General features: G+C 50.2%; 2 protein-coding genes across 4 annotated transcripts in view; one reads left to right on the plus strand and one right to left on the minus strand.

The window, feature by feature from the left end:
• The window catches only part of TMEM87A (transmembrane protein 87A), a 144,347-nt gene extending 134,119 nt beyond the window's left edge, over window positions 1–10,228 (minus strand). Inside the window, exon 1 of one of the 2 annotated variants that reach the window (XM_077464842.1) lies at window positions 10,053–10,228. In XM_077464842.1, the coding sequence (XP_077320968.1) occupies window positions 10,053–10,175 (123 nt within the window). In that variant the 5' untranslated portion in view covers window positions 10,176–10,228. The remainder of the gene's footprint in view (window positions 1–10,052) is intronic. The other variant, XM_077464841.1, reaches the window with a different exon arrangement.
• Window positions 10,229–10,291: 63 nt separating this feature from the next.
• Window positions 10,292–14,018, plus strand: part of GEMIN2 (gem nuclear organelle associated protein 2) — a 73,054-nt gene continuing 69,327 nt past the window's right edge. The window contains exon 1 of one of the 2 annotated variants that reach the window (XM_077464844.1): window positions 10,292–10,578. In XM_077464844.1, the coding sequence (XP_077320970.1) occupies window positions 10,457–10,578 (122 nt within the window). In that variant the 5' untranslated portion in view covers window positions 10,292–10,456. The remainder of the gene's footprint in view (window positions 10,579–14,018) is intronic. The other variant, XM_077464843.1, reaches the window with a different exon arrangement.

A 14,018-nucleotide genomic window follows, 5' to 3' on the forward strand; every position in this document is an offset into this window, starting at 1 on the left:
GAGATCTTTGTCCACACCTCATCAACATGGGGACAAGGTGCTTTGTGGTGGCCTTGTTTGTTCAGGATTGGCACATGCACACAAGTCACCCCGCCAGTGTAGTATATGGAGGAGGAGTGTATATGTATGGAGCTGTGTGTGTACATAGTGTAGTGTAGTGTATATATGTATGGAGGGGCGATGTGTGTACACAGGGTAGTGTGTATATATATATATATATTGGAGCGATGTGTGTACATAGTTTATATAGGCGGCGTGTGATGTCAGTGGGAAACGTGGCTGAGAGCAGGAGCAAGCCGTATAGCCCCACCCCCCCCCCCCCCCCCCCGAGACCAGAGCCCTGATCGGCACTGCCTGGAGTCCATCTGGGGCCACAACACACTGGAAGGTGACAGAGGATGACAAGATCAAGCAGCAGGTGAGGTGACAACTGACAGAGGAGGAAGGGGGACTCTTATCAATCTCTCTCTCCTTTAAAAAAAATAAAAAATAAAGTTGCGAGAATCATGATCTTTTTATTCTAAGTAAAAAAAATTGTGATTCTCATTTTGCCCAGAATTGTGCAGCTTGTAATTGCAGTGTATTTTTCCCCAAAAAAATTGCGTTTGAAAGACCGCTGGGCAAATACAGTGTGGCATAAAATATTGCAGCAATTAACATTTTATCCCCTAGGGTCTGCTAGAATATAATAAATGTTTGGGGGTTCCAAGTAATTTTCTAGCAAAAAATATTGATTTTAACTTAAAGGGGTTGTAAAAGTAAATGTTTTTTAACCTTAAAGCGGAGGTCCACCCTAAAGTGGACCTTCCGCTCATCGGAACCCTCCCCCCCTCCGGCGCCACAATTGGCACCTTTCAGGGGGGAGCAGATACCTGTACAGTACAGGTATCTGCACCCACTCCTGGGATAGCTCTCTGCGGAAAGGGGCGTAGATTACGCCCCTTTCCGCAAGTGCCCCACTGCCTGCTGGGAAACACACAGATCCCAGAGGCAGCGGGGACCGTCCTTATTGCACAGCGCGACTCGCGCATGCGCAGTAGGGAACCGGGAAATTAAGCTGAAAGGCTCCATTTCCTGATTCCCATACCCAATATGGCGGCGGCAGCACTCGAGAGACGATCTAGAGATCGGCTTCGGGTGCCGACATCACGGGCGCGCTGGACAGGTAATTGTCACTATTTTAAAAGTCAGCAGCTGCAGTATTTGTAGCTGCTGGCTTTTTAAAAAAAAAAAAAAAAAAAAAAAAAAAAATGCGGAGTCCCGATGGACTCCCGCTTTAACATGTTTGTTATTTAAAAAAAAAAAATGTTTTCTTTATGCCGCGTACACACGATCAAACAAGCGGGTGGAAAAGTCCGGCAAACTCAAGTCCGCCAAACAATCCCCCCGTGTGTAGCCTCCAGCATACTTTTTTGACCCGAAAGTACGGCGGACTTAGAATGTAGTTTTACACTTCAATCTTCCCGCTGGACTCGCATTTCGGCGGACAATCCGGCCGTGTGTGTGCCAGTCCGCCGTACTTTTGAAATGAGCGGACTTTTCCCGCCCGGAGAAAAGTCCGCTCATTTCGAGCGGGTCTCCAGGTAGGCGGGGCCCACGAAGGAGACGCCGCTGGCCCCGCCACCTGGTATGGACTTAAAGGGGAACCCCAACGCCAAAAAAAACAAAAAAATAAAAAAATTTAAAAAAAAAAACGCCGTGGGGGTCCCCCCCAAGTCCACAACAGACCCTTGTCCGAGAACGCTACCCGGCCGGCCAGGAAAGGAGGGGCGAGCGAGCGCCCCCCCCCCCTCCTGAGCCGTACCAGGCCGCGTGCCCTCAATATGGGGGGTGCCTTGGGGAAGGGGGGCCCGCGCAGCCCCCCCCACCCCAAAGCACCTTGTCCCCATGTTGATGAGGACAAGGGCCTCTTCCCGACAACCCTGGCCGTTGGTTGTCGAGGTCTGCGGGCAGGGGGCTTATCGGAATCCGGGAGCCCCCTTTAATAAGGGGGCCCCCGGATACCGGCCCCCCACCCTATGTGAATGAGTATGGGGTACAATGTACCCCTACCCATTCACCTGTAAAATAAAGTACAAAAAAAACACAACACACAAGATAAAATAATTTATTGCACAGCTCCGGGGGTCTTCCGGGGTCTTCTCGCCGGACTCCTCCGCTATTTTCTTGTATCTCTTTTACTAGCGGAGGAGCCCGTCATTCTTCTTCGTCGCCGCCTCTTCTTCCGACTTCGGGGGTCTTGTCCCCCTCTTCGGTTCTTCTGCCGGGCCACCGTGCCTTCTTATAGCTCTTTTACAGGCGGTGGCCCGGTCTTCTGTCGCCGCCGCCGCCTTCCGTTCTTCTTCTTCTTCTTCTCCTGGAGATGTTGACTCGACGTTCTCTCCGGCCGCAATGCCAGGGACGCGCTGCCACTTATATAGGGACAAGGGGCAGGGTCACATGGGTTGATGTCACATGGGTTGGTGTCACATGGTGACCCCGCCCCCTTACGATGTCACAGTCCCGGAGGATGCTGGGACTGTCGCCATGTGACATCAATCCATGTGACCAACCCATGTGACATCAACCCATGTGACACCGCCCCTTGTCCCTATACAAGTCGCAGCGCGTCCCTGGCATTGCGGCCGGAGAGAACGTCGAGTCAACATTTCAAGGAGAAGGAGAAGGAGAAGAACGGAAGGTGGCGGCGACAGAAGACCGGGCCACCGCCTGTAAAAGAGCTATAAGAAGGCGCGGTGGCCCAGCAGAAGAACCGAAGAGGGGGACAAGACCCCTGAAGTCGGCAGAAGAGGCCGCGGCGACGAAGAAGAATGCCGGGCTCCTCCGCTAGTAAAAGAGCTACAAGAAGATAGCGGAGGAGTCCGGCGAGAAGACCCCGGAAGACCCCCGGAGCTGTGCAATAAATTATTTTATCTTGTGTGTTGTGTTTTTTTTTTGTACTTTATTTTACAGGTGAATGGGTAGGGGTACATTGTACCCCATACTCATTCACATAGGGTGGGGGGCCGGTATCCGGGGGCCCCCTTATTAAAGGGGGTTCCCGGATTCTGATAAGCCCCCCGCCCGCAGACCCCGACAACCAACGGCCAGGGTTGTCGGGAAGAGGCCCTTGTCCTCATCAACATGGGGACAAAGTGCTTTGGGGTGGGGGGGCCGCGCCGCCCCCCCCCCTTCCCCAAGGCATCCCTCATGTTGAGGGCACGCGGCCTGGTACGGCTCAGGGGGGGGGGGGGGCGCTCACTCGCCCCTCCTTTCCTGGCCGGCCGGGTAGCGTGCTCGTACAAGGGTCTGTTGTGGACTTTGGGGGGACCCCCGTGCCGATTTTTTTCGGCGTTGGGGTTCCCCTTTAAGTCCATACCAGGCGGCGGGGCCAGCGACGTCTCCTTCGTGGGCCCCGCCTACCTGGAGATGCGCTCGAAATGAGCGGACTTTCCTCCGCGTGTGTGGGCGAGTCCGTTCATTTCAAAAGTAGGGCGGATAGTACGGCGGACTTAGTACGCCGTATTAGTCCACTGAAAAAGTGCCGTGTGTGGGCAAGTAGCCCGTTCAGAAAGTCCGACGGACAGTCTGGCGGGAAGTCCGCCAGACTAAGTACGTCAGACAGACGGCTACGTGTGTGTGCTTTAGTGATCCTTTAAGAAACAAGTGTCAGAAAAAGATTTAGGCTTTAAGTGGTTAAACTTCCTGCATTTACACATTGTTAAAAACTTGGCAGACTGCCTGAATTTTTTCTTTACACAGAAGTTTATCCCTTTGAGCCAAGAAGGAAGAGTTAGTTATAATGTTTCATGTTAAAAACTTGGCAGACTGCCGGATGTTTTCTTTTGACAGCTGAGTGAGCAGAAAAGTCTCTCCACTTGTCATAGGAGAAAAAAATCTGCAAACTCTGCAACAGAGATCGTGATTTTTTTTAACGATTAATTGTGCAGCTCTAGTACACAGTGTAGTATATATGGAGGGGTGATGTGTGTACATAGTATAGTATATATGGGGGGGTGATGTGTGTACGCAGTGTAGTATATATGGAAAGGTAATGTGTGTACACTAAGGATGAGCCCTGGCGTGGTGTTTTTTTTTTTTTTAAAGATATTTTTATTAAGTTTTAAGACAAACCAACATACAAAAAGAAAAAAAAACAGAACAAAACTGGGTTGGTCATTAGTATGGAGTAGCAAGCAGTACACTCTTACAGTCAATAAACATAAGATGATGCATAAATCGCACATTGTATTTAGATACATAAACATGTGGTTCAGACACACTTATTAGTGAAAATTTAGCGACAGTGTACACCAGGATAATAAAGGACGTGGCACGACCTGGAAGTAGCTTTAGGATATGTTCACTTTGAGGGTAAGGTCAAAAGATTAATAGATTGGGACTGAACCACAGGGGGTTATTGGGGGATGTCGACCAAGTATGTGTAGATATATTAACAATGTACTGGAATAATGAAAGAGGTGGCTAGTAGAGAGATGCCGGGGTGGGATGGGACTCTGCCTCTGTAGATGATTTTGTGTAGGGTCTCTAGGAATGATGCAATAGCTCCCTCTGTAGTAGTACAAGCATTCGCAGCAGTTGTGTGTAGCCAGTCATGGATATATACCAGTTGAGATGCTAGATAATATAGATAAACGTTTGGAAATGCCAAGCCCACCAAATGTGTTGGCAACCTTAGCGTTTCAAGAGCTACCTTCGGGGGATTTACCATTCCACAGAAATGCCATACATAATCGCATCTATACGTTTAAAAATAGACTTTGTGATTTTGCATGGGTAGTTAGCCAGGATATAGAGCAGTTTAGGTAGATCATTTTTAGGGTGTTGGCCCAACCCATGAGGTCCAAAGGCAAGTCCATCCATTGTTTGGTTTGCTCTTGCAGTCGAGTTAATAAGGGGTCTAAATTATTAATGATATAGGCAGAAAGAGGCATCTGTACTAGAACCCTGAGCTACCTAGAAGAAGACACCACCTGTGATCTGGACTCCAGCTGAATCTGGGGAATCGCGGAGGAATCCAAAGAAAAAAGACTGGATTTGTCCCAATTCACCCAGAAGCCAGAGTAAACTCCAAATGTATACATTTCAGGTAGTAAAGTGTGGAGCGACTCATCTGTGTTGGTCAAGTATAGTAGGGTATCGTCCGCATACAGCAAGACCCGCTCTTCTACTTGAGTGAGAGGAGAAAAGCATACTGCATCCATAGCCAGGGCAAACAGGAGGGGTGACAGTGGGCACCCCTGACTGCTGCCCCTAGTGATTGGGAAAGTCAGCAACATGTGAATTAAGCCGAATGTGGGCCACTGGGGAGGTGTAAAGGAGTTTTATCCATGCTATAACATGCGGGGGGGGGGGTTCCACACTGTCAAATGCTTTAGAGGTATTCAGGGATACAATGGTACGAGTGGAGGGACAGTCATGTGGGTAATGAATATTGTGGAACAGTCTGCAGCTATTCATTCTGGAGGACCTGCCAGGTATAAAACCCCCATGGTCACTGTGGGGTAGCTCTGGTGTGTTCGCACAGCCCATGTGCAGAACCCGCCAGGAAGTCGGCGCTGCGTTGATCACAGCCAGTGAGACATTGTCCCAATGCGCAGCTGCAGAGATCGGGACATGTCTCACTGCCTGTGATTAGCGCAGTGCAGAGCCGACTTTCTGGTGGGCTCTGCACATGGACTGTGTAGTATATACGGGGGGGGGGGGGGGGTGGTGATGTGTGTACACAGTGTAGTATATATACACGGGGGGGTGATGTGTGTACAGTGTAGTATATATACACAGGGGGGGGGTGATGTGTGTACACAGTGTAGTATATATACACGGGGGGGGGGGGGGTGATGTGTACACAGTGTAGTATATATACACGGGGGGGTGATGTGTGTACACAGTATAGTATATATACACGGGGGGGGGGGGTGATGTGTGTACACAGTGTAGTATATATACACGGGGGGGGTGATGTGTGTACACAGTGTAGTATATATACACGGGGGGGGGGGTGATGTGTGTACACAGTGTAGTATATATACACGGGGGGGGGGGTGATGTGTGTACACAGTGTAGTATATATACATGGGGGGGGGGGGTGATGTGTGTACACAGTGTAGTATATATACACGGGGGGGGTGATGTGTGTACACAGTGTAGTATATATACACGGGGGGGGGGGGTGATGTGTGTACACAGTGTAGTATATATACATGGGGGGGGGTGATGTGTGTACACAGTGTAGTATATATACACGGGGGGGTGATGTGTGTACACAGTGTAGTATATATACACGGGGGGGGGGGGGGATGTGTGTACACAGTGTATTATATATACACGGGGGGTTATGTGTGTACACAGTGTAGTATATATACACGGGGGGGGGGGGTGATGTGTGTACACAGTGTAGTATATATACACAGGGGGGGGGGGGGGGGTGATGTGTGTACACAGTGTAGTATATATACACAGGGGGGGTGATGTGTGTACACAGTGTAGTATATATACCCGGGGGGGGTAATGTGTGTACACAGTGTAGTATATATACCCGGGGGGGTGATGTGTGTACACAGTGTAGTATATATACCCGGGGGGGGGTGATGTGTGTACACAGTGTAGTATATATACCCGGGGGGGTGATGTGTGTACACAGTGTAGTATATATACCCGGGGGGGTGATGTGTGTACACAGTGTAGTATATATACAGGGGGGTGATGTGTGTACACAGTGTAGTATATATACACGGGGGGTGATGTGTGTACACAGTGTAGTATATATACACGGGGGGTGATGTGTGTACACAGTGTAGTATATATACACGGGGGGTGATGTGTGTACACAGTGTAGTATATATACACGGGGGGTGATGTGTGTACACAGTGTAGTATATATACACGGGGGGTGATGTGTGTACACAGTGTAGTATATATACACGGGGGGTGATGTGTGTACACAGTGTAGTATATATACACGGGGGGGGGGGGGGGGGGGGTGATGTGTGTACACAGTGTAGTATATATACCCAGGGGGGTGATGTGTGTACACAGTGTAGTATATATACCCGGGGGGGTGATGTGTGTACACAGTGTAGTATATATACAGGGGGGTGATGTGTGTACACAGTGTAGTATATATACAGGGGGGTGATGTGTGTACACAGTGTAGTATATATACAGGGGGGTGATGTGTGTACACAGTGTAGTATATATACACGGGGGGTGATGTGTGTACACAGTGTAGTATATATACACGGGGGGTGATGTGTGTACACAGTGTAGTATATATACACGGGGGGTGATGTGTGTACACAGTGTAGTATATATACACAGGGGGTGATGTGTGTACACAGTGTAGTATATATACACAGGGGGTGATGTGTGTACACAGTGTAGTATATATACACGGGGGTGATGTGTGTACACAGTGTAGTATATATACACGGGGAGTGATGTGTGTACACAGTGTAGTATATATACACGGGGGGGATGTGTGTCCACAGTGTAGTGTATATATACGGGGGGTGATGTGTGTCCACAGTGTAGTGTATATATACGGGATACGGGGGGTGATGTGTGTCCACAGTGTAGTGTATATATACGGGGGGTGATGTGTGACCACAGTGTAGTGTATATATACGGGGGGGTGATGTGTGTCCACAGTGTAGTGTATATATACGGGGGGTGATGTGTGACCACAGTGTAGTGTATATATACGGGGGGGTGATGTGTGTCCACAGTGTAGTGTATATATACGGGGGGTGATGTGTGTACACAGTGTAGTGTGTGTATATATATATATATATATACACACACACACGGGGGTAATGTGTGTACACAGTGTAGTGTGTGTGTGTATATATATATATATATATATATATATATATATATATATATACACACACACATACATATACACGGGGATGATGCGTGTACACAGCGTAGTACATACATACATATATATATATATATATATATATATATATATATATATATACACATACATACGGGGGATGATGCGTGTACAGTGGAGTGTATATATATATATATATGGGGGATGATGTGTGTACACAGTGTAGTATATATATATATATATACGGGGGATGATGTGTGTACACAGTGTAGTATATATATATATATATATACACACGGGGGTGATGTGTGTACACAGTGTAGTATATATATATATATATATATATATATATATATATATATATATACGGGGGGTGATGTGTGTACACAGTGTAGTATATATATATATATATATATATATATATATATATATACGGGGGTGATGTGTGTACACAGTGTAGTATACATACGGGGGGTGATGTGTGTACACAGCGTAGTATATATACAGGGGTGATGTGTGTACACAGTGTAGTATATATGGGGGCGATGTGTGTACACAGTGTAGTATATATACGGGGGGTGATGTGTGTACACAGCGTAGTATATATACGGGGGGTGATGTGTGTACACAGCGTAGTATATATACGGGGGGTGATGTGTGTACACAGCGTAGTGTATATATACGGGGGGTGATGTGTGTACACAGCGTAGTGTATATATACGGGGGGTGATGTGTGTACACAGCGTAGTATATATACGGGGGGGTGATGTGTGTACACAGCGTAGTATATATACGGGGGGTGATGTGTGTACACAGCGTAGTGTATATATACGGGGGGTGATGTGTGTACACAGCGTAGTGTAAATATACGGGGGGTGATGTGTGTACACAGCGTAGTGTATATATACGGGGGGTGATGTGTGTACACAGCGTAGTGTATATATACGGGGGGTGATGTGTGTACACAGCGTAGTGTATATATACGGGGGGTGATGTGTGTACACAGCGTAGTGTATATATACGGGGGGTGATGTGTGTACACAGCGTAGTGTATATATACGGGGGGTGATGTGTGTACACAGCGTAGTGTATATATACGGGGGGTGATGTGTGTACACAGCGTAGTGTATATATACGGGGGGTGATGTGTGTACACAGCGTAGTGTATATATACGGGGGGTGATGTGTGTACACAGCGTAGTGTATATATACGGGGGGGTGATGTGTGTACACAGCGTAGTGTATATATACGGGGGGTGATGTGTGTACACAGCGTAGTGTATATATACGGGGGGTGATGTGTGTACACAGCGTAGTGTATATATACGGGGGGTGATGTGTGTACACAGCGTAGTGTATATATACGGGGGGTGATGTGTGTACACAGCGTAGTGTATATATACGGGGGGTGATGTGTGTACACAGCGTAGTGTATATATACGGGGGGTGATGTGTGTACACAGCGTAGTGTATATATACGGGGGGTGATGTGTGTACACAGCGTAGTGTATATATACGGGGGGGTGATGTGTGTACACAGCGTAGTGTATATATACGGGGGGTGATGTGTGTACACAGCGTAGTGTATATATACGGGGGGTGATGTGTGTACACAGCGTAGTATATATATACGGGGGGTGATGTGTGTACACAGCGTAGTATATATACGGGGGGTGATGTGTGTACACAGCGTAGTATATATACGGGGGGTGATGTGTGTACACAGCGTAGTATATATACGGGGGGTGATGTGTGTACACAGCGTAGTATATATACGGGGGGTGATGTGTGTACACAGCGTAGTATATATACGGGGGGTGATGTGTGTACACAGCGTAGTATATATACGGGGGGTGATGTGTGTACACAACGTAGTATATATACGGGGGTGGTGTGTACACAGCGTAGTGTATATATATATATACGGGGGGTGATGTGTGTACACAGTGTAGTATATATGGGGGGGCGATGTGTGTACACAGTGTAGTAAATACTGGGGGTGATGTGTGTACACAGTGTAGTAAATACTGGGGGTGATGTGTGTACACCCATGTAGTATATATGGGGGGGGGGGTGATGTGCATACACGGTGTAGTCTATATGGGGGGGGGGGGGGGACGTGTGTACATTCTCTTATATGGAGGGGTTCCCCCTGTACACAGAACATAAATCTTCCCATGTGGTCTCCCCCCTCCTGTCAGGCCACACTCACCGGGGACAGGGGGACCCTCCATAGAGAAGGTTCGGCGTTCTCCGCCCGGCTAAGAAGGAACGATCCGGTCACTATGACGGCCACACACAACCAGCTACACCGCCACTTCCCTGCCAGCGCCATCCCGACACCGGAATTGGGTCCAGCGTGTCACTTCCTGCAACATCACTGTCACGTGACCCGGAGATTACAGACCTTCACTGTTTGTTACAATAAAGTTCAATAAAAAAAAAAAAAAAAAATGGAGTGGAGGCCACATGCTTCCTGTGTAAGGTAGAGCTCGAGAGGGGGCTCCACTGTACAGATAGACTCCCTTGTGGAGCTCCACTGTTTGTTCCTGACTTCCTCTCTATGGTAGTATCTGAAGGCTACCATTGAGCAGAGTGGTGGGGGTACAGCCAAGAATGGATTCAGGACCGGAGGAGCTGATGCCGCGGCTCCTGCCTGTAGGGGACTGCGACCTCTCCGAGGACTTTGACCCCGCAGTCCCACCGCGGACGCCGCAGGAATATTTGAGGAGGGTGCAGTAAGTAGATATAGCCTGAGACTGCCGCTGTTTGGCAATACGAATGTCATCGTTGTGCAGGATGCCGCACATGTGTGACTGCAGTCAGGTGTACAGTGTACTACTCCGCGTGCTCCGCTTCTAAATACATCCCCGACGTTCACCCCCAATGGGCAATTCTCTCCCCCCCCCCAGAGAGCGGTGAGGGGGGCGTGCAGTGGTCCCCCCCCCCAGAAAGCGGTGAGGGGGGGCGTGCAGTGGTCCCCCCCCCAGAAAGCGGTGAGGGGGGGCGTGCAGTGGTCCCCCCCCTGAGAGCGGTGAGGGGGGGCGTGCAGTGGTCCCCCCCCTGAGAGCGGTGAGGGGGGGCGTGCAGTGGTCCCCCCCCTGAGAGCGGTGAGGGGGGGCGTGCAGTGGTCCCCCCCCTGAGAGCGGTGAGGGGGGGCGTGCAGTGGTCCCCCCCCTGAGAGCGGTGAGGGGGGCGTGCAGTGGTCCCCCCCCTGAGAGCGGTGAGGGGGGCGTGCAGTGGTCCCCCCCCTGAGAGCGGTGAGGGGGGCGTGCAGTGGTCCCCCCCCTGAGAGCGGTGAGGGGGGCGTGCAGTGGTCCCCCCCCCCCGAGAGCGGTAAGGGGGGCGTGCAGTGCTTTCCCCCCCCTGAGAGCGGTGAGGGGGGCGTGCAGTGCTTCCCCCCCCCCCCCCGTGAGAGCGGTGAGGGGGGCGTGCAGTGCTTCCCCCCCCCCCCGTGAGAGCGGTGAGGGGGGCGTGCAGTGCTTCCCCCCCCCCCCCGTGAGAGCGGTGAGGGGGGCATGCAGTGCTCCCCCCCCCCCCCGTGAGAGCGGTGAGGGGGGGGCGTGCAGTGCTCCCCCCCTGAGAGCGGTGAGGGGGGGCGTGCAGTGCTCCCCCCCCTGAGAGCGGTGAGGGGGGGGCGTGCAGTGCTCCCCCCCTGAGAGCGGTGAGGGGGGGCGTGCAGTGCTCCCCCCCCCCTGAGAGCGGTGAGGGGGGGCGTGCAGTGCTCCCCCCCCTGAGAGCGGTGAGGGGGGGGCGTGCAGTGCTCCCCCCCTTGAGAGCGGTGAGGGGGGGGCGTGCAGTGCTCCCCCCCTTGAGAGCGGTGAGGGGGGGGCGTGCAGTGCTCCCCCCCTGAGAGCGGTGAGGGGGGGGCGTGCATTGCTCCCCCCCCCCCCCTCAGAGAGCGGTGAGGGGCGGCGTGCATTGCTTCCCCCCCCCCCCCCCCCCCCAGAGAGCAGTGAGGGCGTGCAGCGCTTCCCGGAGAGCGGTGAGGGGGGAGTGCAGTGCTTTCCCCCCAGAGAGTGGCGGGGTGGGGGATGTGCAGTACTAGCCCCCCGAGAGGAGTGGGGGGCATACAGAGCATCCACCCAAGATCGGTGGGGGCTCTATAAAACGCTCCAAAGATGCTGCTTGCAGGTTTTTTTCGAACAACCTGCCAGCGCTCCAGTGTGAAAGCACTTGGGATTTCACACTGGGGCTGCAAGGGAGGTATTTTTCCCTAAATGTCTTTCAGGACAGCACCAGAGAGAGAGTGGCTCCACCCACCAGAAAACGCCAACTCCACCAAACTTTAAAAGGCGGCTTTTCCCTACAGCTCATCACTTTTTTGTTTTTTTCCTCCAGCAAGGGAACACCTAGTGGAAGTCAGGGACTCTGATGCCCCGTACGCATGGTCGGAATTTCCGACAGAAAAAGTCAGGGAGCTTTTCATCCTATATTCCGATCGTGCGTATGTCCCATCAGACTTTTTACGTTGAAAATTCTGACAGACCTAGAAAGAGAACATGTTCTAAATTTTTCCGACAGAACCAATTCCTGTTGGGAAAACCGCTCGTCTGTATGCTGTTCCGACGCACCAAAAACGACGCATGCTCTGAAGCAAGTACGAGACGGAAGCTATTGGCTACTGTCTATTGAACTTTCTTATTCTAGACCCGTCGCACGTCACCGTGTTCTTGACGGTCGGAATTTGGTGTGTACGCAAGACAGCTTCAGCAGAATTCTGTCAGAAAAACCTTCAGAGGTTATTCCGACGGGAAAACTGGTCGCGTGTAGAGGGCATGAGGTGCTGTCCTGAGAGGCCAGACTGCCTACCCCACCATACCTTTTTTGCCTGCAGAGAGTCCGCCCCTCCAACGCTGCACCAAGAGTGGCTGGTAAATGGGCTCCTCCTTCCCCTTAAGCTCAGAGAGAGCTTGACTGTTTCTGGGGCCGCTCCTAGGTGGCGGCCACCGTTCGCAGGATTCCCCAGCATGTATAGCTGCCGCTATCTTTTTGATGGCAGAGTAGAGACTCGGCCGGCCAAAAGATAGGTACCCGCCAATTTTTGTTAGAAAATTAGTTAGGAAAAAAAATGTATAATGTTTTGGGGTTTTAACGCCCAAAATGTCACGCGTCAGTGGTGAACCCGCTTGTGGAATGGCGGCAAAATTTTACGCTTAAAAATCTCTATAGGTGATATTTAAAAAAAATTCTACAGGTTACCAGTTTTGAGTTAGAGGAAGTCTGGGGCTAGAACTATTGCGCGCGCTCTCTCTCTCTAACTATTGTGGTGATACCTCACATGTGGTTTGAATGCCATTTTCATAAGTGTTCGGCTCTGCACGTGACCTCAAAGGGACGGGGGGCGCGTTTAAAAAAATAAATAAATGTTTTTCTTCTTATTATTTTACCTTTTACCTTATTTTTACATTGTTCTTTTTTTTTTTCCCTATTACAAGGAATGTAAACATCCCTTGTAATAGAAAACAAAAGCATGACAACAGGACAAATATGAAATGTGGGGTCAAAAAGACCTCAGATCTCATATTTACACTAAAATGCAATTAAAAACAAAAGCCCTGTAAGAGCTAAGGGCGCAAGTGACGTTATGACATTGCTTCCGCCTAGCAATGGCATGTAGATGGTTGGGGGCCATCTTCCCCTCACTCGTCTCCATACCCAGTATGGATCAACATCCGATTGCCTCTGCCGCTGGCTCCGGTAAGTGGCAGAGGGCACCGGTGTGCGGCGGGGCCCTCTCCTGCCCCCGATGAAAGTGATCTTGTGGCGCCAGAGAGACCACTATTATTGCAAACCAGACTGCTGGCCGAAAAAAAGAATAACAGGGTTTTGGTAGCTATTTGCTGCCATAATATTCCTCTACAAGGACTTATATCAGCGTGCAGCGGTCGGAAGTGGTTAAAAAGGCTTGGCAATCCATCATGAGCAATCTCAAACTGACTATGGCTACTACCTGCATTTCTAGAAATGTGAAGTTCTGGTTAAATTGTCTAAAAGCTTACATTATTGTGGATTTACCCAAGCAATAGATACTTGATTGTTTTTCAACCCTAGCAGCAGCTGTGGCTTACATTTCTCACACGTCTGCAGAATTAATAAGGGTGTCGGCAAGATCCGCAGCCTTAACAAAGAATTTTCTAAGGTTAAAACGTGCAATGGATAAAACAATCCAGGAAAT

The sequence above is a fragment of the Lithobates pipiens genome, unplaced genomic scaffold (genome assembly GCF_037356315.1).
Source record: "Lithobates pipiens isolate NorthernLeopardFrog02 unplaced genomic scaffold, aLitPip1_a1.2 Scaffold_30, whole genome shotgun sequence".
Taxonomy (NCBI): Eukaryota; Metazoa; Chordata; class Amphibia; order Anura; family Ranidae; genus Lithobates; species Lithobates pipiens.